Here is a 25,151-nt window from a genome sequence, read left to right on the forward strand (position 1 = left end):
TGTATGTGTTCTGGCCGGAGGCAGTGTGCTCCATGCTCTTGTATGTGGAAGTGCTGAATAAACCTTCGTTAAGTGAAGTTAGTGTTCGTCATTCATCTAATTACACCTTCCTCTACGTGAAAATATAATTGTTATTCTCGTCTCTTTGTCATTCACGACGTGGTATTACTAGTCTGCTTAATGATCTCCTTCAGCAACTGACAAATGATCACTTCAGTGTTTAGCATTCTGCTTCCTCTCTGGTCTGCTCCAGTAAGAGTTGAGCAAGAGTGATAGTTGAAATTTTGTAGTAGTTTCTCGAGTCGTATTCACAGCTTTCAAAATGCGAAGCAGTGACTTAGAATTTCAATGGCAGCTGATATTCTCTAGTAGCAAACTATTCAAACCAGAAAAGAACTTTCCATTAAAAATGTGTTATATTTCGCGTGTGGAGGGAACAATTGATAGGTTAAATGCGATGACGATGAGTGTATTTACATTACAGGTTTCTTTGTTTACGTCGATTATGTTGTCATTAAGTCTAAGTATTATTTGGACAATTACAAGAAACGTTTTTTCAGACGAAGTCTCTACTCATAAGCAGTATTTACATTATACACTGTACATAGCACGTGTGCGTAATGGAACACCGTATGTGCTTCAGCAGTTCGCAAAGTTAATCAAAGAGTAACTACTGTAAAACCGAATAGGCACGCTGTTGAAACAATAACTCATCACAAATACTTGTATTTTAACAAGCCACATTTAACGTAATGATGTTAGCAGGAAATCCATTGACAAATACGAACGGAAATGGGGAGTTATAATGCCACCTTGATCACCCGCCAGTGTTCTGTCAACAGTCACGTGATTCTATAGTGTAACCACGCGTGGTTTGCTGGCGCTGTACTATTGGCCCGCACCATTAGTTGGCTGGGCAGGAACAACATGGTGGATGTTGGCTCCATAGGTCTCGGCTGAGCAAGCAGCAACAACGCGGTGCAATACTGGCCACTGCTGTGTGTCTGCACGTGGACGGGCAGGAGTACAGGCGAGACGTCCCTGGCCTGGAAAGCGTGTTTCATAGCGAGCCTTGGCAGTTACGAGTTTCTTATTGCATCCTATTCAAGCTTGACCGGTGGGCATATGGTTTTGCACACTGACATGGGTATAGATTGTTTACGCAAAGGGATATTCGCTTCTGTTTAAGGGTACTGCACCTCACATCCAGCTAGTGTACAATTTGAGGTGGTTTTAATTAAAGGTGTTGTTTTTGCTAAATCCTGGGATTGCGTACGTCACTTGTACGCTATATCATATCTTCGGATTCTCTGAAGTAAACTTTTATTTTTTTAAAAAAATAAAAATGATCTATGTCACGTACAAGCTGTATTACATCTTTTGATTGTGTTCAAGTAAAACGTACACGTCACGGTAAGCTATATTTTATCTTTGTATCCTGTTTAACTAAATTCTTGTTTTCTTAAAGTTGCCATAGGTCACATTTATTTATATTATATGTTTTAGTTCTGGATGAATAAATTCCTGGTTTCTTAAAGGCGACATACGTCACGTTTAGCTATATTATATTCTTGATTCGGTCTAGGCCGTCTTGTGTTTCTCCAAGATGAGATAGGTCACGATTTGCAAAATTGTACATTTTGATTCTGTTGGAGTGAATGCTTGTTTTATTTAAGGTGACACACGTCGCGTCTTAACGAGTGTCTGTCTGTGCTAATCTCTGATGGACTTAAATTGCAATGGTGTGGACCTGTTGTAATTTAGTACTATTTCCACGGGCTAGTATGAGTAACGCCTTGATAAAGAAATTTTTTATTGTTGAATAAGGATGGTTTATGCAGTGTTGTTGCCGTTTATGGGCCAGAGTCTTACCAGTCCTCTCATCCATTAGCCTGTGCTATACCAAGCATATCAGCACAATGTCGACTCAGTTTTTAGATTCGGAGTTGAATCCTTACATTTGTTGCAACGTCGATTTGGGTTTTGCTACATCCCCATTTTTCACTGTGCAGCTGATAGTCTTTCATGTGGTTCGATGCTTGAATCTTTTAATCATAATGTCTGAACTATTTTCGTGTGATCTCAGATCCTAAATATAAAATTCACACTTCCCTGCAATTCATCACTACAGACAGTAGACGCCACGCACGTATACAATAACACTATGTCGATCGCCGGGCAGATCGGAATAAGGAAAGAGTTAAGCTACCCAGAAAACACGCAAAACACGAAGATGACAGCTGGCAGCTGGCAGCAAGATACCACGTGACAAATAAAGGTTCAGTGGGCGTTGACTTTTCATGCTGACATCAAAAGAGCCATCCGCACACACCGACTCTATCAGGTAGCAAGATAAGGTGGTTAATTCCTCTCCCATGCACCACCAGCACCACCACCACCAATATGTGCATAATCACTTAGCCTATGATTCAGTCAGGTTGGCCCCGGAATTTATATTTGTATTGTTGATTTGTGAATGACAATAATAAAAAAGTATGAGTTATGTTTCTTTGTCACTAAATGTGAATTTCTCGTACTTACTATTGTTCCTGTTTTATTCACTTTTATCATTTAGGAAATGCAACGGACCATTTAGTACACATGGCTGTAAACCTATAAATTATTCCAAAGTCGGCCGGCCGGAGTGGCCATGCGGTTCTAGGCGCTACAGTCTGGAGCCGAGCGACTGCTACGGTCGCAGGTTCGAATCCTGCCTCGGGCATGGATGTATGTGATGTCCTTAGTTAGGTTTAATTAGTTCTAAGTTCTAGGTGACTGATGACCGCAGAAGTTAAGTCGCATAGTGCTCAGAGTCATTTGAACCATTTATTCCAAAGTCGACTTCACTCATGCTTTTTAAAATATTAGAACTGTCATGCGTAAAAGTTTGTCAGTACTTCTACTGCTATTTCCATCATGTGTTTCGCACTAAATATTATTTATATTTGACTGTTCTGATGCTACATTATTACAAAGAGAGAATGTTATTTCTACATCATGTAAATCTAAAACTTTAAGCTATTTCTTTGCCCTTTCGTGATGTGAAAAATTAAAAAATCACTAAATACTATGATTACAAGATTATTACTCATGCTTACTTTCCATTTTCTTGGCTTTTGCATTTGATTTACTCAAAAGTTGAAACAAACAAATGCATGACCGTAATGTATCAGAACCATCATTGTTTTCGAGCACATACTATAGTTAATTTTAGTTGAAGATAAGTGCTTCGTATATGATGCGTCATGTGGAAAAATTTAGTTTGTGGGTAACTCTGGATTGTACATTCCGTTCAGGTAATTTTCCTGTCCACAGATTAGTCGGATGTACTCCCTCTAAGATGGTTAATTATTCTGCATAAGGAAACAGCCACAACACGGGATTAAACAATTAACGAAGCAGGCGAAAGGGAATACACACATTTAAAAAGGACATTGACAGGAAGTGCAAAATGGATAAGCAGGAACAGTTAGAGGACAAATGCAAGGATGTAGAAGCATATATCACAAGCAGTAACATAGATACCATCTACAGGAAAATTAATGAGACCTTTGGAGAAAAGACAACCACCAGTTTGAATATCAAGAACTCAGATGGAAAATCAGTCCTAAGTAAAGAAGAGAAAGCAGAAAGGTGGGAGGAGTAGATAGATGGTCTGTACAAGGGAGAGGTACTTGAGGTCAATATTATGGAAAGGGAAGAGGACACAGAGGAAGATGAGAAGGGAGATATGATACTACATGACGAATCTGACAAAGCATTAAAAGAGTTCAGTGGTAACAATGCTTGAGGAGTAGATAACATTTCGTCAGCCTTGGAGGACTAGCGGATGACAGAACTCTTCCATCCGGTGTTGGTGGGGAGTTATAATGCTGCCTTGATCTCCCGCCAGTGTTCTGTCAACAGTCACGTGATTCTATAGTGCAACCACGCGTGGTTCGCTGGCGCTGTACTATTGGCCCGCACCATTAGTTGGCCGGGCAGGAACAACATGGTGGATGTCGGCTCCATAGGTCTCGGCTCAGCGAGCAGCAACGACGCGGCGCAATACTGGCCACTGCTGTGTGTCCGCACGTGGACGGGCAGGAGTACAGGCTGAATGTATGATACAGGGGGAATGTATGCGACAGGGGAAATACCTTCAGACTTCAAGAAGAACATAATATTCCCAATTTCAAAGATAGCAGGTGCTGACAGGTGTGAAAATTACTATACTATCAGCTTAATAAGTGACGGTTCCAAAATACTAACACGAATACTTTACAAAAGAATAGAGAAACTGGTAGAGGCCGAACTAGGAGAAGATCATTTTGGGTTCCGGAGAAATGTAGGAACACGCGAGGCAAACTGACCCTACGATTTCTCATAGCAGACAGGTGAAGGAAAGACAAACCTATGTTTATAGCATCTGTAGACTTAGAGAAAGATTTTGACAATGTTGACTGGAATGCTCTGTTTGAAATTCTACGGCTAAGTTACAGGTAGCGAAATGTTATTTACCATTTTTACAGAAACGAGATGGCAGTTATAAGAGCCTAGGGGCACGAATGGGAAGCAATGGTTGAGATGGGAATGAGACAGGATCGCAGTCTATCCCCGATGTTACTCAGTCTGTATATTGAGCAAGCAGTAAAGGAAACATAAGAAAAAAAATGTAGGAATTTATGTCCAGGGAGAAGAAATAAAAACTTTGAGGTTTCCCGAAGGCATCGTAATTCTGTCAGAGACAGCAAGGGACTTGGAAGAGCATTTGAACAGAATGGGCAATGTCTTGAAAGGAGGATATAAGATGAACATCAACAAAAGCAAACCGAGGATAATGGAATGTAATCGAATTAATTCATGTGATGCTGAGGGAATCAGAAGATTAAATTAGGAGCTTAAAATAGTAAATGAGTTTTGCTATTTGGGAAGCAAAACAACTGATGATGATCGAAGTAGGGAGAATATAAAATGTAGACTGGATATGGCAAAAAAGCGTTCCCGAAGAAGATAGTTTTGTTAACATCGAGTATATATTTAAGCGTCAGTAAGTATTTACTGAAAGTATTTGTATGGAATGTAGCCATGTATGGAAGTGAAACATGGAGGATAACTAGTTTAGAGAAGAAGAGACTAGAAGCTTTCGAAATGTGGTGCTACAGAAGAATGCTGAAGATTAGATGAGTAGATCACGTAACTAATGAGGAGGTACTGAACAGAATTGGGGAGAATAGGAATTTCTGGCACAACTTGACTAGAAGAAGGGATCGATTGGTAGGACTTGTTCTGAGGCATCAAGGGATCACCAATTTAGTACTGGAGGGCAGCGTGGAGGGTAAAAATCGCAGAGGGAGACCAAGAGGTGATACACTAAGCAGATTCAGAACGATGTAGGTTTCAGTTGTTACTCGGAGATGAAGAGAATAACGCAGGATAGAATAGCACGGAGAAGCATCAAACCAGTATAAAAGTGAAGACCGCAACAACAACAAGTGGTTTAAAACGCCATCCTGTGAAAGGAGAAGGCTGTATATTGCCCAATTATGCGTTTTTTGCTTATGCATTTCTCGGTAGCTCTGCTCAGTATTATTACATACTGCCTGCACAGCTGCATAAAACTTATATTTCTCTAGCAGATAGGTCTGTCGGAGCTGAGATATCTACATGTAACTATCGGGTACTTTTAGAAATATTGGAGACAGAAACTCTTTATTTTTATAAATGACTTGTAAGTAAAATGTTTTATTCCACTATGTGTTTGAGGAACATGCAGAAAGAAGTAATGAGATATAGCGTAAACATCCACCTGACCTCGTTTATAGCAGTCCTCTCGTATGTTTTACTATCGAAAAAAAAAAATCCTAAGTACGACACGTGGCCTACAAACCTTCGCTAACCTTCATATGGAAAACAGAGGTTTTAGTTTATCAGTGAGGCAGTGAGGATGCTAAGCAAAACAGATTTTTTACAAGTCGCAACAAAGAAACGTTAGATAGCCTCTCGTCTGTAGCAGTGTAAGACACGACACGTTGCACCGTAATGGGGATTGTACGTTAAAAACTCGCTAGAGCTGTCGCTTCTCTGATGACATCTACGTAAGCATCAATATTCCGCAAGCCGCCTGACAGTGTGTGGCGGAGTGTAGTTCTGATGCGACTAACTGATCCCTCCTTCCCTGTTCTACACGCACTGGAAGAATAACTGTCGGTAAGCGTCTGTTTTAACACTAATTTCTCGAATTTTCCCATTAGGAAGGCACTGACGTACCACCTACAGTACAACTGTTTCTATAACGAACTCCAGTGGTCGAATAAACCTTTGGGTTTTTGACAGGAGGCATACAAAAGTTAACATTTGTGTACCTCAACTTTCCTATCGAATCTTATTCAGTAATAATTCAGAAAATAATCAAGTGTTGGAGAAAGTAAGGGATCAACAATGTTTTATTCTGCTGTCATTAAAGAATGATCTGTACAATGAAGATGTTTGTTCACATTGCAGGAGACCAGGTATTAGAGAGGTAAGTTAGACACCCCAAAGTGACATTTGGCATAATGGTGTCATTGATTTAGTTAATTGGAATTTATTTACATAATAATATTATCTACAATACGGAACACTTAATTGAGCAGGAAAATATTTGGAAACAAGCTACTTTTATCACTGGGAATAATGTCACATAAATATAATATATAGTATGTATTATAATTGGGCCCATGGGTGTTCGCCTAAATTTATTTGTGGAAGGGAGGAGGAAGGATGTTATAAATTTTCGTATTTGCTATAAATGGGGTTGTCAGTTTCGATACTTTTCCTGCCACAAGAACTAAATTTTACAGTTGATACCGAAGTCTTGTTACATCTCATAGAATCGATGTTTATCTACAGTGTATGTAATGAGCAAAGACTCTGTACTCCGGATTACCTCTGCTCCTCCCCGTCATGCAGACGCCTATGACTGGAAGTAAATTTTGCAAAGAATGTTTCAATTATATAATAAGTTTAACAAACTTTCTACCTGACCATAATGCTTCGCGTTATTGTAATATAGTGTTTGAAAGTGAGTCATACAAGTACGAATAATGTTAGTGTTTGGATCAGTGGGTGATAGTGGATGGATCAGGAACATAATATTAGTAGTCATTTGACTAACATGAAATTCGTGCTGCACATGATTTTGCCTAGCAAACTAATACGAGTAGAATAACGGTTGACTTTGTCATGTGTGTGACGTGGGTATCACTGTTGCGTTACGCCGACAGCAACTTCTCCCTCCAGGACGCAGGACTTCGGCTGGCGATTTGGCGCTTCTGGTGCTCCATCGTCCCGATGTAGACGTGCCCGCCGTACCACCGTAGCACGGCTGGCAGCTGTCCCGTGTTACACGGAGGCCACGACGCCCGGCGCTCGCTCCTCTATGATGCGGTAGTAGCTGAATACCACCCACAGAAAGTACAGTTCCAGACCTGCAACACCGACACAAACGCACTGCAACCTTTGTTTCAGACCAGAGGCTGTGGTGAACACAAAAATTTGCCGACAGCCAGAACACAGCACAGGACTTGGATGAGAAGTCATCTACAGACACAGACGTCTTAGGTGGTCTAACAGCGGCGATTTCAACTATACAAGCAAAACCGGGTGCCCCCCCCCCCCCACCCTACTCAGCCCGAATCGCAAACACCGAACTTCAAGGTTCATGTCGAGAGCAAGATCATCATCAGATCATTCATCTGAATAGACGTTGCCTAGATTACTCTGTCTTGTAAGGAAAGAAACATTCTGCAAGAATAAAAACAAACCGCAGTTATTAACAGGATAAGGTCGTAGGATATTTGTCACAACAGTGCCAATTTCGTGTTTATCGGGGAAACGTGGTACCAGTCAACTGATATTCAAAGTCCTGTTCCACATTAATTGCGTGATTGTCAAATTAGTAAACCAACGGGATCCGTGGATGACTTACGAAGCTCAACCTCGTCCAAATTACAGGTGTAGGTAGGCTGTTTAGGTTTTTATATTGGTAACGCCAAGTAGTGCTCTGTATGAAAATCACTGGCTGTGCTGTGTGCAGTCTGTGTCTCGTTTGCATTGTTGAAAAATTCTCAATTGTAGTGGGCAGTTGGATGTGAACAGCGCGTAGCGTTGCGCAGTTGGAGGTGAGCCTCCAGCAGTGGTGGATGTGGGGAGAGAAATGGCGGAGTTTTGAGAGCGGATGAAGTGGACTTGTGTCCATCAGATACAGTACATTTGTAAGACTGGATGTCATGAACTGATATATATATTATGAATTTTGAACACTATTAAGCTGGCAGTAGTGGCGCTTGCTGTGTTGCAGTAGTTCGAGTAACGAAGATTTTTATGAGGTAAGTGATTTGTGAAACGTATAGGTTAATGTTAGTCAGGGCCATTCTTTTGTAGGTATTATTGAAAGTCAGATTGCGTTGCTCTAAAAATATTGTGTGTCAGTTTAGTGTTGATCAGAATAAGTAAAGTGAGTAATGTCTGAGTACGTTCAGTTTTGCTCAGCTGTTTGAAAATCAGATAATGTAAGAGATTTATCAGCACAATAATTCATTTATAATTTTCTAAGGGGACGTTTCACAGGGTGAGTCAGGAGGAAAGGTATTTACTTCGAAAGGTGATAGCGCGCAGCTTTCACTTTTGGGCAGACGAAGATTGCACTCTACTGTGGAAATAGATCTTCAAAGTCGTTTCTCAGTGAAAGTGTAGTGCGGTATTATTGATGGCCAACTCTTCTCTCCAGTTGTATTAGATAACGCTCTTGATGGAATACGGTTTTTTGATTTCCTGCAAAATGTGCTACCAGAGGACTGTGAGGATATTCCTTTGTCAACACGACATCTTACGTATCTTCAGCACGAATGACGTCCGTGATTTTCAAACAGCTTCATGGAGAATCGACCTTGCTCATCTACCTTATCGAAGAATGCAGCTCTGGCCGGTATTTTCTAGCCTTTTGTAAACACTTGGTACCAGCCGTTCCAAAATAGGTTAATTTCCAAGAATGATTGCCTATCGAACGCGTGAGCTCCTAACGATGTATATCTAACGTGCGACGCGATGTCGACCACACGACTCTGGTGGCGTGAGTTTGGATACTGACTAGAGCAACGACAAAAGACGAACGTTTATTAAGTTACAGTTAATAACAAATGAAAGTACGAGTAGTAACTTTACTTACTTCACTCGTCAGCCACATCTTATTCGTGCACTACTGCTAGTGTTGTGTAAGCTGCCAGCAGCAATTCTTTTTCCCATAACCCGGGTACGCTCTTGCTATGTCAGTCGAGAGATAGCAGGAGAGTATCAGTAGGGTCAATTTTTCCAGGCAACCTCAAGTTATATAAATATAGATATCTGAAGAGATACAACTTTCCACGCTATATGAACGAGGAGCTAGTTTTCGTCATGTGCGGCTCTCAGAACTCGAAACTGCAAACGATAAAGTATGTCCCCCTGGCAACACACTACGCGTTTACCATAATTCGCGCCACCAAAATCGTATGGTCTATATCGAGTCGCACGTTCGATACATATCGTTAGGAGCCCACGCGTTCGATAGGCAATCATTCTTGCAAATTACCCAAAATCGATATAGATCGTGAGCTATATGGTTTGAGGAGTGATAGTATTCGTGATTTTCAAAAAGAAAATTTCCCATGAACATATGCCCTTTTCTTAACCGGATTGGACATGAAGTTATCAATAATTATATAAGTACTAGGAACTGTCAATCTTATAAAGGGTTTCTTAAGTTCATTACACTTTGTAAAATGAGACCTTAAAGCCATCTGAAATAAAATCAATAAATAAAACATCCGGTATGCCCCAGAACAGAGTATTAGGGCCGCTGCTACTCATGTTCAAAATTAAAAAAATTAGCAGATAGCGTCAGTTGGAATCTTGAGCTTTTCGCAGATGATGGAGTTATGAATGAGGGAACTGTGTCAGTTAAAACTTACAGCAGTAACCAATTAGTGGAAAAACGCCAGCCTACTGAAATATTGGCAACTTACTGCTAGTGCAGAATAACGCTTAGGTGCACTCTTCGAGAAACGTAAAACCATAGTATCCTTTGACAATCCATTTTATCTGTGACAAAGAGAGAAACTGACGTCTTGCAAGGTGTAAAGATATGAAGTTTAATTATTGCATAGGCTCTGTTGTTGGTAGAGGAGACGGCACGTTACGATTCACTGGGCCCTTTCTCTCTTAGCGTAACCCCTAACCTTCCCTAGGAGATAAGATGGTGACAGCAGTATTGTAGCATGGTCCAATTCACAAATCATATAAATTTATCAAATGGAAATATGGATCGCTGTATCTTGTATATTAACATTCTTTATGTACATAGTTTGTGCGGTTAGCTAATTTCGACTTTGCGTCATTTTCAAGCACGTGAAGTCGTGATATACCAACATGGAAGAGAATAACATTGTCTGCATACATAATAATATAGATTAAAACATTAACAGATTACGTACACATAACAACAATAAAGTATAACAGTTCTACTTGCATGCGTGGCATAAAGTAAGTGCATTGCGTTTTACAATATGTATATAATGGATTTGTCTTACACAAATATGGTCACACGCCATAATTAAGCAATACGTGTGGACAGAATCCTGTCCAAACGCTACACCATCAAATGTCACATAATAACAACTGTAACTAAGAGTATTCGAGACTGAAAACTATAAACAGCTGTTACGTAATCCTGAAGATACTCCTACGGCTAACATTGCAAAACAGTCGATAGCAACGTGGAAGAGGTAGTCTACATTACGTCATTTGCTATTGTACCAGACTTAACTCACGTATTGTACTCAACGTAATCTGTGATGGAAGGACATATAAGGCAACGTATTAAGTTTTTATTCAGTTCATTGGAAGGAATTCATAAATTAACTAAAAACTTCATAAAATGTTTAGGGAGGTCCATTCCATTAATTGCTGGCGTACCGGACTTAAATCACATACTATATTGTGTAGTACGCAATCAGTGACGAATCACCATATGTGTACGTACAGACAAACATATTGAGAGAGGGGAGGGGGGGGGGGGGAAAGGGAGATGCATCGAATATCGAATTTGAGTCACATGTAAATAAGAGCACAAACGGAAAACATTGCTCAGGTAATCCAGTCCGTTACAGTGAATGAAGTATTAGGCCACCAGTAATCGTGTTACTGAACGCTTTAAGCTCACAGACAACGGCGACTTGTTAGAGAATACTTGAGCATGAATCAAAGTGAGAAACTGTCAGATATTGGAATATGGGTAAATTATATATATGAAGACAGTGCCTGTTCTCGAATGAACAGATACTGTAGATGACCGTGCAGCTTTTCCCTGGAATAAATGATGACTTACTAAAACCCTCAGCTACCGACAGGTGTTGTTGGTATTCCTCAATGTGGACAGCTGAAAATGTGTGCCCCGACCGGGACTCGAACCCGGGATCTCCTGCTTACATGGCAGACGCTCTATCTATCTGAGCCACCGAGGACAGAAATGAATAGCGCGACTGCAGGCACTTATCCCTTGCACGCTTCCCGTGATACATTCCCAACTGTCCACAATTCTACATATGTAATGTACCTTATAGACATTTCCCCATCCACTCATTACTCGCGCACGCTTTGGCTTGGCTATTCATCTGTGTCCTAGGTGGCTCAGATGCATAGAGCGACTGCCATGTAAGCAGGAGATCCCCGGTTCGAGTCCCGGTCGGGGCACACATTTTCTACTGTCCACATCGAGGTATACCCCTGTCGGCAGCTGAGGGTTTCAGTTAGTCATCATTTATTCCAGGGAAAAGCTGCACGGTCATCTACAGTATCTGTTCATTCGAGAACAGGTACTGTCTTCATATATATAATTAAAAGGCTACCCAGCCATTGACCTTCGTCTGTGCGAATGCGCACAGGTTGCCCAAACTATTACGGGAATCGCCAAACCGTGCGCGAGTAATGAGTGGATGGGCAAATGTCTATAAGGTACATTACATAGGTAGAATTGTGGACAGTTGGGAATGTGAGTCTCACGGGAAGCGTGCAAGGGATAAGTGCCTGCAGTCGCGCTATTCATCTGTGTCCTCGGTGGCTCAGATGGATAGAGCGTCTGCCATGAAAGCAGGAGATCCCGGGTTCGAGTCCCGGTCGGGGCGCACATTTTCAGCTGTCCACATCGAGGTATACCAACAACACCTGTCGGCAGCTGAGGGTTTCAGTGAGTCATCATTTATGAGTAAATTAGACGGAAACAGATACGTTTTCCTAAATCGGTAATAGATAATGTTTCTGGAGAAGAGCTTTACTTACCGAAGTCTCCGAGACCAAGCAGTAGAGTGACGACCGCATCAACGGTATTCGCATACACAAAGAATATGACGATGGTCAACGGGAACAGAGCGGCGTCTATGATGAGGAGAGCCACGTTGATGATGAGACACCAGAAGATCAGCCGATGGCGTTCCTGGAAACCCCCAAAGCTCTCAGCAAGGCGCTGTGTCTTGGTGTCGATGGCAGTAATTGTCAACTCTTGGGTACTGAATAACATACGCAGGCAATGTCTTCCTCTGTTGTCCAACTGTGTACTGACAAAATGCTATGTTCACCTGCATTTCTTGTGCACACAAACAGCTCACAAAACTGATAGCACGGATTCGAGAGGCGCACTCCTCTCCAACACGACAATTCCATACCACACGTAAGGGCTGTGACTACTGCACAATCCAACGCCTTGGATTCACCGTCATCAGTCATCCACCATACCTTGTACGTCATCAAATGTCAATACTTTTTCTAGTTTATATTTATTGCCGCTGGCTGTTTTCTGTTTCCGCGTTACCGCACATGTTGCAAAAGGGCCACTCCCCAGCAGAAATCATTTTATGTTCTCGAGTTTGCGAAGTGTATTTCCGAGAGTACAGTGCAAAGGCGTTTCAGGCTCACGTACCAAATTGATCCTCCGACTGGATGGAACATTCTCAGATGTTATCGAGAGTATGTACACATAAGATGTGTTTGTAAAGGAAAGACCCGGCCGGAGTGTCTGAGCGGTTCTAGGCGCTTCAGTCCGGAACCGCGCCATCGCTACGGTCGCAGGTTCGAATCCTGCCTCGGGCATGGATGTGTGTGATGTCCTTAGGTTGGTTAGGTTTAAGTAGTTCTTAGTTCAAGGGGACTGATGACCTGAGAAGTTAAATCCCATAGTGCTCAGAGCCATTTGAACCATTTTTGAATTACTTCCATTTCCTTTCATGGGTATTGGTGTGAACTGCGCATTTTCCATTCTCTGGGTACGGATCATTCTACGGAGCGAGCAATTGTCTATGATTGTTAAGTATGGAGCTACTGTATCAGCATACTCTGAAAGGAACCCGACTGTTACGTAACCTGTTATCGGAAGATTTGCCTTTCTGAAGTGTTTTAAGCTCCGTCGCTACACAAAGGATATTGAATTCTAACTTATTCATGTTTGCAGTTTGTAAAGGAAAGAGTCCTGGCCGCCCTCGAAAGTGTCGCATGAATCCATACCGCTCTCCAACGTAGTCCTACAAAATCATCTCGTCTTACCAATCGGGAGTTACAACAACAGTCTGGCGTGTTTTGAGTCGTCGGTTGGTTAGTACAAGTTACAGGAGTCACAGGCTCTATGCCATGAAGACAAACGGAAACGTGTGGCACTTTCTAACGAGCGTCGGAATGCTATTGACGTTGATAACATTTTCGCACAACGCATCGTGTTCGGTGATGAAGCTACTTTGCACCATAGCGAGAGAAAGTTCAAGAAAAAAATTCTGAATTTCGAATTTGGCGCCTGCAGGACCCACATGCAGACACTGTACATGTACGAGACGCACCCTTAGTCAATCTGTTGTGTCCGCCATCCCAGTTTACAGCCCATTTTTCTATTGTGGCTATAAGGTTAACGTTCAGCAGTATCTCGCTATGTTACTTATTTTGTCCGAGGCTGAACGGGGCATCTACTCACTGGAGTCGCCAAATGCGTTAATAACTGAGTGAAACTGTACCTAGCCGTTGGATTGGTCGCCAAGCAGCCGGCGACTTAGCATTTCTCAGCCGGCCTCCATGGTCACTCAGTTTGACGCCCTGTGGCTTCTTTCTGTGGGGTTTCATTAAGGACAACGTTTCTGCACCAACAGTTCCAGAGAACCTGGAAGAGTTGAAGAATTCTGTCCCTACTGCCATAACACCAGCGACGATGGACATGTTTACTCGAGTTGGGGAAGAATTCGAGTGTTGATGTGATATTGTTCGTTTCACTGGTGGAGGACTTATTGACCACCTGAAATTTAAACTCGAGAGTTCTGTAATAACGTGCCCCAAGCTTCTTAGTTGTCTGTTTTACAGCTTAATACATTTATGCATTCGAAACACCCTGCACGTCTTTCTATGTGAGTAGCCCTTATCATTGTACAAAACCTTCGAAGAATGAATAAATAATATTGTTATTGTTGTTATTAGCATCATTATTACTCACAGAAATTTGTAAAACTAATTTATAAAACTATTTTTAAAGCATTAATCACGCTTACCTTGTTGGCTCCGAAGATGAGCACTAGAGCGGCGATGATCTTGAGAATTCCAAGAATGGCCTCAATGTAGGGGAAACCGTCCCAGACTGAAACACATAGCGTGTAGTGTGAGACAAACCCTACGATACCCACTGAACGCTGCAGTAACGGATTACAAAAAAATGACTCTGTTACCCTACTGGTCATTAAAATTGCTACACCACGAAGATGACGTGCTACAAACGCGAAATTTAACCAACAGGAAAAAGATGCTGTGATATACCAATGATTAGCTTTTCAGAGCATTCACACAAGTTTGGCGCCGGTGGCGATACCTACAACGTGCTGACAGGAGGAAAGTTTCCAACCGATTTCTCATACACAAACAGCAGTTGACCGGCGTTGCCTCGTGAAACGTTGTTGCGATGTCTCGTGTAAGGAAGAGAAATGCGTACCATCACGTTTCCGACTTTCATAAAGGTCGGATTGTAGCCTATCGCGATTGCGGTTTATCGTATCGCAACTTTGCTGCTCGCATTGGTCCAGATCCAATGACTGTTGGCAGAATATGGAATCGGTGTGTTCAGGAGGGTAAAACGGAATGCCGTGCTGGATCCCGACGGCCTCGTATCACTTGCAGTGGAGATGACAGGCATCTTATCCGCATGGCTGTAACGGATCGCGCAGCCACGTTTCGATCCCTGAGTCAACAGATGGGGACGTTTGCAAGACAACAACCATCTGCACGAACAGTTCGACGACATTTGCAGCAGCATGGACTATCAGCTCGGAGACCAAGACTGCGGTTACCCTTGACGCTGCATCACAGACAGGAGCGCCTGCGATGGTGTACTCAACGACGAACCTGGGTGCAAGAATGGCAAAACGTCATTTTTTCGGATGAATCCAGGTTCTGTTTACAGCATCATGATGGTCGCATCCGTGTATGGCAACATCGCGGTGAACGCACATTAGAAGCATTTATTCGTAATCGCCATACTGGCGTATCACCCGGCGTGGTGGTATGGGGTGCCATTAGTTACAAGTCTCGGTCACCTCCTGTTCGCATTGACGGCACTTTAAACAGTGGACGTTACATTTCAGATGTGTTACGAGCCGTGGCTCTACCCTTAATTCGATCCCTGTGAAACCCTACATTTCAGCAAGATAATGCATGACCGCGTGTTGCAGGTCCTGTATGAGCCTTTCTGGATGCAGAAAATGTTCGACTGCTGCCCTGGCCAGCACATTATCCAGATCTCTCACCAATTGAAAACGTCTGGTCAATGGTGGCGGAGCAACTGGCTCGTCCCAATACGCCAGTCACTACTCTTGATGAACTGTGGTATCATGTTGAAGCTGCAAGGGCAGCTGTACCTGTACACGCCATCCAAGTTCTGTTTGACTCAATGCCAGGCGCATCAAGGCGGTTATTACGGCCAGAGGTGGTTGTTCTGGGTACTGATATCTCAGGATCTATGCACCCAAATTGCGTGAAAACGTAATCACATGTCAGTTCTAGTATAATATATTTGTCCAATGAATACCCGTTTATCATCTGCATTTCTTCTTGGTGAAGCAAGTTTAATGGCTAGTAGCGTATTTTAAAACTACAACCCATCTCCAGAGACACAAAAAGTGATAATCAATTAAACTCATTTCCAGTGGAGCAGAGTATACTCTAGCCGGGCCCCGATGCCGAAATCCAGGCGGTTGGCAACGTACGTATGCTCAAAACTTACTCCTTGTCAGCGGCTCTGCATCTGCGAGCAGGGCACTGGGGCGAAAGTGGCGTTTCGAGATGCTTCGGTGGTTCTTGGCGGGCCATGCAGGTGAGCTCAGCCGTAACAAGACCAGTCTTGTTATGTTTAATAGCTGATCATCTTCCAGGCTAGGCATGTTGCAACAATTGGGTTTCGAATCGGCGTCCGCTGTTTGCTGGCTGCCACGGGGCGAGGCCACCAGAGCTCTTCCGCCATCCACATACGACTGTCTGCCAGGTATCCAGCCGCAGCCTGGGTAGCCAGGGGTCCAGGTAACGTCCTCGTAGCTCTGAGCCACTGGGGCCAACATCAGCAGCCATCGCCCTCCAGCCAACTGAACCGTGTTAGACCCCAGCCCCGTTGGGGCTGTACGCCTTCTCGCTCCGATCGCAGCTACGAGAGGTGAAGCACCATTAACCGACGCAACACCAATGCAGAACGATGCGTCGTTATGAAGGTGATAGCCGAGCTGTATTGGCCAAAGCGCTGACACCGATGTAATGTTGCCAGCACGATGCAGCCTCTGTTCACTTCTGCATCCGACTTTGCCTCCTGGGTGCCCCCTGTGGGCGCCGTAGAAGTCAATAAATAATTTGTCACCACTGGTGCCCTCTTCTTCTGTACCTACTCTCTTCCTACACCAGAGAACTAATCACCCACACCCAATAGACACACAGTCTACAAGTCGTGTCAGAGGATGGTTGGAGGTTGGTATGACGATGGCGGCAATGGCAGTGCAGCTGTTTCGGTCGACAAAAATGTACAACCAAGTACTGACTTTGAGTTTTTTTTTGTGTAGTCCAGTATGGTCATTTCTCTTTCATTTCTAAGGTGTACTGTAGCATTTTGATAACGATATTTGAGGAAAATGACAGTAACTGCAAAACCGTCAACTCAGTAAACATTTTATCTCTTGCTAGATGAGTTAGCTCAAGTGTGGACTGATATGGGTTTACGTAAGGTGGTACACAGGCATAGGAGGCAAGAAGGGAACAGTCAGTTCGTTATATTTTCTCATCTGTCCTAGATGCAAGAACTGCCTCATGATTGAGTCCATTCTGGAGGAAATCTGAAGAGGATATTCTGTTTGATAATTTACATGCATCTGCAAAATTACGGAAGAGGAATGACGAGCAGTTATTACGTATGGGTCGACTGAAATTAGCAGGTAGCACCAGAATCTATGTGATGTGTTCGATGAACCCTCTGCCAGGCACTTAAATGTGATTTGCAGAGTATCTATGTAAATGTAGATGTAGAGGAGTTGTAAGATGTTCAGCCCTTCCAGTAGTTGCCGGAAAAAGTAGTGGAGCATTGTAGAAGAAACAGCGCAACTAGACACTACTGGTAACAAGTCACCAGAGGTGAGTCAGAAACAGGAGAGTCGGTGAATAGCCTTGTGGATCGAATAAGGAAGGTAGACATTAGAAGCAGATGACGTCAATAGGGCTATTTTACAGGGGGCAAAACAGAGGGTTCTGGATGTATTTTTGTTGGCTTTTCCTGCTGTGATGTCACGTAAAGTGCGCATAGAGTTTGCATAAATTGTAAACGGGGCTGAAACAGCTGCGGGAGCTACGGCCGAGATTTATGCACTCATCAAGCCTAGAGAGTGGAAAGTAGTTTTTATCACTGAGACTACTGTTGATGTGGCCAGCCAGTCCACATACAACGAAAATATAGTAAGTCGCAATGTAAGAAATATAAAGGCTGGACACCCTGAACGAGCTTCCAGCACAGGTATACGCTAACATGAGGGTGGGTTGAGAAGGGGTATCTCGCACCACAGCGTTAAGTAAAAGATGGAACGGTGCAGCCATTGTATAGCGTTCTCAGCGAACAGCACGAAGCATTCCCACGCAAAATCGGTGGTAGACTATGTTCAGCACTTGTGCTAGATTTACTGAAACCAAAGTAGATCTACAACACCGCGTTGTGGAGCTGGATGAAGTATCGCTCCGTCTCGATTTTACTGCCAAGAGGACAGACCGGTAGCAAGGCACACGTCAGACATTGAGCAAGTTCACCAAAATGGTTGAAATGACTCTGGACACTATGGGACTTAACATCTGAGGTCATCAGTCCCCTAGACTTAGAACTACTTAACCCTAACTAACCTAACGACATCACACACATCCATTCCTGAGATAGGGTTCGAACCTAGCAGCAGCACGGTTCGAGACTGAAGCGCCTAGAACCACTCGGCCACAACGACCGGCCATTGGGGAAGTCAACTACGCTGAAGACAAGGTATCTTAGACTCAATTCATGAGACACACCAGTTACTAAATTAAACAGGATGCTAGGGTAGAGCTATTATGATTATTTGTACTTTAATGTGTACCAACTTCAGTGTGTGAGTTGGTTTCTCTCTGCGTCTAGCAATCTTCCCGCAAACAAATCACGTAATTTACTTCCTGCTGTTTTCGGAACAGTAGTAACTGTGCCGTAAATTGATCAACACCTTTCAGTATAAAGTCTTCCTTTCCCGTCAATTGTGTCCACACCACAGCTGCTGTCCAGGGGAAAATTGAAATTAATAGCTTGCTTGTGCCAAGCGTACTTGGAGTACGAATCAACCCAAAAACATGCTACTCGTAATAGCTATAATTAGATTTGTACGAGGATTGCCCGGAAAGTAATGCACCAAATTTTTTTCTCAGGTTTTTTTCTCAGCCGAAAACAATGCTACGAATGTGAAACGCTACGTATATATTATTTGAAGTCTCCTGAGTGAGCGCGCCAAGTTTCCGTTACTTCCGACAGATAATATAGCTGCAGGATAGTTTAAAAACGGTGTCTGTAGGAGATGTATGTTACAAGCAACGTGCCATCATTGAATTTCTCACTGCACAGAAATAAATTGTGGGCAATATTCACAAAAGCTTTTGTGGAGTCTATGGAGCATCTGCTGTGGACAGAAGTTCAGCCAATCGCTGGGCACGGAGGATGAGGTAATCAGAAGACGCTTCGGCGGAGGTCCACGATTTGCAGCTGTCGGGGAGACCATCCACGGCTGTCACACCTGGCATGTTGCAGCGAGGTGATGTCATTCGCGAGGACAGACGCATTACGACTCGGCAGTTGGCGCCGCATCTGCCAATCAACAAAGGAAGTTTACACAGTGAAGCGCTGGCTTAGCCACCAGGACAGGGATTGGTACCGACGCCCTTGTTTCGTGCTGGAGGACGGCCATAGAACGGGAAGGAGATTACGAGGTAAAACAGGGTGTGTAGATAGAAAAATGGCTCTGAGCACTATGGGACTCAACTGCTGAGGTCATTAGTCCCCTAGAACTTAGAACTAGTTAAACCTAACTAACCTAAGGACATCACAAACATCCATGCCCGAGGCAGGATTCGAACCTGCGACCGTAGCGGTCTTGCGGTTCCAGACTGCAGCGCCTTTAACCGCACGGCCACTTCGGCCGGCATGTAGATAGAATACCATTCTTTCGCGTGTACAGTTTTCATTACGTTCAATAAAGAACTGTTGAAAAAAAAAAGGCAATGCATTAGCTTTTGGGCAACCCTCGTATAATACAACCAACCAGTTGCAACAAGATTTTATGTTAACCTGTTTTCAACACCGATTATGGGTGTCTTCATCAGAAAATCCAGACAAATACATAAAAAGATTACAAAACATTAACAAAGAGAAAACTTGCAATAGATGGTTATTATACCTAAGAGATTAGTGAGAATACTATAATCTCATGTTGTAACAGTCGAAGAGATTTACGAGGAAAATGCCTTCTTTGTATAAAATATTTTACAAAAATGTGATATTTAAACCATATAAAAATTATAGACATTTTAAATGACGTAAAACTGTTCATTGGTAGTAAAGTTACACTGGCCAACAATGAAGATGTTTCGGGCTCAAAAATAGTTAATTCGCGTGTATTTCCCTCGGCTGGATAAAAAATATCACCATGAAAGTAATAGATTAGCTCTTGCTATGGAGATAAAGTGACTTTTCATTTTTATAGCCAACATTTTCAGATTGAAGGAAATTTTGTTTTAGGAGTTGGCACGCATGCCGAATAACAAAACGCAAATGCTCTTAAGCTGTTTGTAAGTCATAAACATAGATATTGTTGCTGTGGCTGAGAGTTTCATATAGTTTCTGCTGTGATTAAAGCAGTATTTTTTGGTTTGAGAGTTGTTTTGGGCAAATAATTATTGTTACATTTCTGATGAAATAATATTTTTCTCACAGAAGCGCAGTGTGACGCCTCTTGTGAAGACTGCCTATTAGCATTATGCCGGTATGAAAGTAGAGGAACAAGATAAGTCTCGGCCGCCATATATATGTAGTATCGCACGTTCAGTTACACTGCGAGAATGGCTGAAAAAGAAGAAACGATCTACGGCTTTTGCTGTGCCTGTGGTGTGGCGGGAGCCTAAAAATCATAGCGACGACAGCTATTTCTGCTTGACTCCACGATAAAGGCAGGATTTTCTCTGAAGAAATGAATAACAGGCCAGTACCCGAATCGTCAATCTGCCAATAGATCCATTCCGCATTCAGATAGTTTACCAGTTCCTGATCCACCCGAAAATTGTGTGTTTGCAGTAGAAAATGAAGACTGTATGGAACAAGAAGAAGAACCAAACGAACTTTCCACATTCCGTTACCCTGATTTTGACGGAAAAGATGATAAACCGCACATACTGAGTAGCGCGGAATTGTGTGATCTCGTTAGAGACCTTGACCTGTCAAAGGAGAGGCAAGAATTCTTGTGTCTCGACTATAGCAATGGAATCTTATCGAAACTGATGTCACAGCCTCACAGTACACAGAAAACTGCTTCCCTTTTTTGAGAAGAGAAACAATCTTGTTGCTTGCTGTGTCATTAATGGCTTGATGAAATCTTCGATTTTGAGCCATGATCCAACTCAATGGAGACTATTCGTAGACTCAATCTGAGTTTGAAAGCTGTGTTACTTCACAATCGCAACCGTCTTCCTTCTATTCCTGTTGGTCATGCAGTTCACATGAAGAAGACATATGCAAATATGACAGCCCACTTGGACTTAGTCAAATATCATGAACACAAATGGAAAATTTCTAGTGATTTAGAAGTCATTGCCATACTCTTAGAAATGCAACTGTGGTACACAAAGTATTGCAGCTTCTTATGTGCGTGAGACAGTACGGACAGGGAAACGCATTATATTATAGCAGACTGACCTGCAAGAAATCTTAACGTTAGGGAGAAAAATGTCGTTGCCCAGCCTCTCGTGGACCCAAAAGGTGTTCTTCTTCTATCCCTGCATACCAAGCTGCGTTTAATGAAAAATTTTGTCAAAGGTAGGAACCAAGAAGGACAGGCCTTTAAGTATGTAAGAGAGAAATTTCCGAAATTAGGTAATGCAAAAGTTAAGGAAAGTATATTTATCGGGCCACAAATTCGAGAACTTGTAAAGGATCCTGCATTTGACCAAGTTTTGAAGCGGAAAGGAAAGAAAGCTTGGGAAGCCTTCAAGGGAGTGGATTCTTAGGCAACAAAAGAGATACTAACTACACTCAGCTGCTGACAGTGCTCCTGAAAAAGTACCACAACCTTGGATGCAACAAGTCCCTTAAAATCCATTTTCTCCATCCCAACCTAGACTTTCCCCCTCCTAATTATAGAGCTGTCAGCCATGAACATGGAGGAATATCCCATCAGGACATTTCTGTTATGGAACACTGATGTTAGGGCTATTGGAATGAAGCAAAACTTGCGGATTACTGTTGGTCTTCTTGTAGGTATGTTCCGGAACTCAGTTTCAAGAGCCAAGCTAAAAGACGACAATCTCTTGCAGCCACCACATGACACTCTTCAGACCCAACCGTTTGCGAGGTATTCTTCCAGCAATTTAGAACTCTTAAAATGTAACTACCATTCAAAAAATTCAAATATACTTTCTATGTTGTTAGCATGTGAAATTAAATGGGTGAGTGCAGAAACCACCTTAGTCACAAAAATGCAGAAATTCGTTTTCGATGTAAAGATGCTTAGAAAGGCAAGATGCGTGTTGAGTGAAAGAACCACTTTAGTCTGTTGAGTAGATCAGTAGATACAGGGTGTCTTTTTCTACGAAATCTGAAATATTCCTGTACCACGAAGGAGTAGCCTACAAAGGAGCCAATGAGATATACAGCATGCTATTGAAATACATTGACATTAATATTCCATAAAATATTAGAATCTGTATTTCTTTTCCGATGGCACCTGCGGACAGAATCGGAATCACATCATGATGAGGTTCTGCCTTGCTCCTGCAGATACAGGACGTTTTGAACAAATTTCTCACTGCTTTCTGGTCGAGGGCATTCATATCTTCCAAACGATCGAGATTTTGGTACTATTAAGAGGATGATATTTAAAAATGATCGGATATATACACCTGATGAATATGAAGATTTGTGTACTCAGTCCAGTAACAACCTTCACATCGCCAAGCTACTCACCACTGACATAAAATATTTTGATAGATGGTGGAAGGAATATTGCACAAAAAACCCACTAGCAGAGAGTGTCGAGGGAAGAGTGTGCCAAAAGTTTGCTCTCACTCGATATACAGAGTTCCATAGATGGATTACAATAGCACAGCTCTCAGCTGCTGAAACCTGCTTCCCGGAACGTAGATATAGATTTTCCTTCAAGTATTGCAGCCTACCCCTCAGGGAAAGGTCCAATCAACACCAAGACATCAAGAAGATGATAATTCATATTCCTGAAAACTCCAAAGTTTTTTATGATAAACTATTTACCAGGCCAACCACTGCACATGACAATGACACAGTGGTCGAGAATTATCTACTTTAAGAGCGTTTTACTTTGTTATATTCCTGTTTTCTGATAACTTTACAATACCGTTATTTCATTTTTGATATAATATGAAAAAATATAAACTTTAAACGAATGATTACCTTTTTCCAATTTTCAGCTGTCAGTAAAAACAGCTGAGTGCAGAAACAGCGTAAGTCCGGTTCAAATTTTAAATTTTCCTGAGCCTAATCTAAGTCGAAATTAGGAAAGTTTTGCATGAGAGCAACATAAATGAACGTTATGACAGAGGGAAAAAAAGTAAAATATTTGATAATTTGGAGAGGTTATGACGTTTCTTCTCTCTCCTGAAAAATTTGCAATTGGTGACTGAATTGGTTTCTGAACTCACCGACTGAATTGACACGCCTCTTTTTCTTTCAATCCGTTAATATTAAATAATTCCATCTAGTGTGTATCATATAAACTAAAGCTAAGGAAAATGTTTCATTATCATATTCGTTTTTATCGACCCAAAATTGGTAGAAACTGACTCATGAAGTGCAGGAGACATAAGAGACCTGTTTTCTAGGTGGCCAATATTATCGCTACACAGCGTAGCGCACTACTCGCCGCTAAGAGCTGTAAGAGAAGAAAGGCGCTGTAGGTGTCATCAGACTAAGAGACTCACAGGCCGAAGCTGCCGCAACCTGGACAAGAAACAAGTCGCACCATCTATTAAGAATCGAGGAAATCAGGTACTTACATCAATATTAAAAAAAAAAAAAAAACTATAAGCGATCATCTCACAAGTCAAGAGCCAGGATTATTCAAACTGAAATTTATACACTACAACGCAATAGTAATTGGTCTATTCATTTTGTATGAAAACGTACCCAACGTAAAAACAAAAAGGAGAGACGAAGACGATATTTTAGAATCTAATCTGAGGAAAAGAGGAGTTAGTTTTATGCGTTTCTAAGTAAGGGCTTTATACCACTGAAGAAATTTTTATTACGCAATATTCATTCAGAATGAAACCGTCATTAAGAGGAAGGTATTTGAAAATTTATAATTCTTCAAGGATATCAAGTCTCAAGCACGTGCACAGGATACTGACGTCATGGACTTGTTTAGACTTGTAGCCTGTAGTTAATAAATGATCAGCAAAAAATGAGCTACACATATTTTTACCTTTTCTTCTAAGAGATGTTTTTTTATATCTCACAGTAATTGCTCGTCGTGTTGGCCCTATCTAATAGGCTGGGCACGTATCACAGCTGATTTTATAGACACCTGAGTTTTGCCAGGGAGACTGCACTGGTTTTATGAATTACGGATAAGATTATGTTTCAAAGTACTGTTAGCAAAAAATGTTACGTTAAAGTCGTTTTTGTTTTGAAGGAGACGCTGACTCCCAGAAGATACAGGTCCTAAAGATTGTACAGAATTTTTTTCCCTTTCATTGCCTTCGATACTGGGAAAAGTGCCAAGAATGGTGATTCTATCATCGTCTTTATTTTTGAAAATGTTAGCCACTATGGTTGGTTCATATCCATAACTGACTGCAAAAATATTAACAAAATTAATCTGAGCTTCAAGGTTCTCATCAGATAAAGGAGTAGAAACAGCTCTATGGATGGAAAAATAGAAAAAAGATTTTTTTGTGAACATGAAACTTTGGTGAACAGGACGGTACCACACGATCACTGTAGGTTCTTTTGCCAAAAATATTGAAACAAATATTGTAATCAACTATTCTTAATTTTAGATCCAAGTAATTTAACTAACTAAATTAATTTTTGAGCTCACATGTGAAAGCGATTTGCTTTTAAAGTCCGAAAAAGATTTTGAGGAGGTGGTCGTTGCCGTTACTAGCCACTCTGTGAATACTCAAAATTTCGCCTACATATCTGGAACATGAGACAACACCTAAACTAGCGAGTGAAATTTTTTAAATATTTTTCTTGTAAGTAATTTATGAATATGTCTGCAAGAGTACCACACTCATTGCAAGACGGTTGTATTCTGATGCAACTACTCACTGAAGTCGAAACAGTTACATTTGACTACATT

The 25,151-nt window shown here is 41.9% G+C and overlaps 1 protein-coding gene and 1 non-coding gene across 3 annotated transcripts in view; one reads left to right on the top strand and one right to left on the bottom strand.

The window, feature by feature from the left end:
* Positions 1–6,407: 6,407 nt before the first annotated feature.
* LOC124596619 (lysosomal-associated transmembrane protein 4B-like) overlaps positions 6,408–25,151 on the bottom strand; it is a 78,458-nt gene continuing 59,714 nt past the window's right edge. For both annotated transcript variants that reach the window (XM_047135855.1, XM_047135847.1), the window contains 3 exons: positions 14,574–14,659; positions 12,334–12,487; positions 6,408–7,448 (listed from right to left, as the gene is read on the bottom strand). In XM_047135855.1, coding sequence (XP_046991811.1) covers positions 7,363–7,448; positions 12,334–12,487; positions 14,574–14,659 — 326 coding nt within the window. In that variant the 3' untranslated portion in view covers positions 6,408–7,362. The remainder of the gene's footprint in view (positions 7,449–12,333; positions 12,488–14,573; positions 14,660–25,151) is intronic.
* Trnas-uga lies at positions 12,106–12,179 on the top strand. Its single transcript has one exon. It is a non-coding gene; the product is annotated as a tRNA-Ser (tRNA).

The sequence above is a fragment of the Schistocerca americana genome, chromosome 1 (assembly GCF_021461395.2).
Source record: "Schistocerca americana isolate TAMUIC-IGC-003095 chromosome 1, iqSchAmer2.1, whole genome shotgun sequence".
NCBI lineage: Eukaryota > Metazoa > Arthropoda > Insecta > Orthoptera > Acrididae > Schistocerca > Schistocerca americana.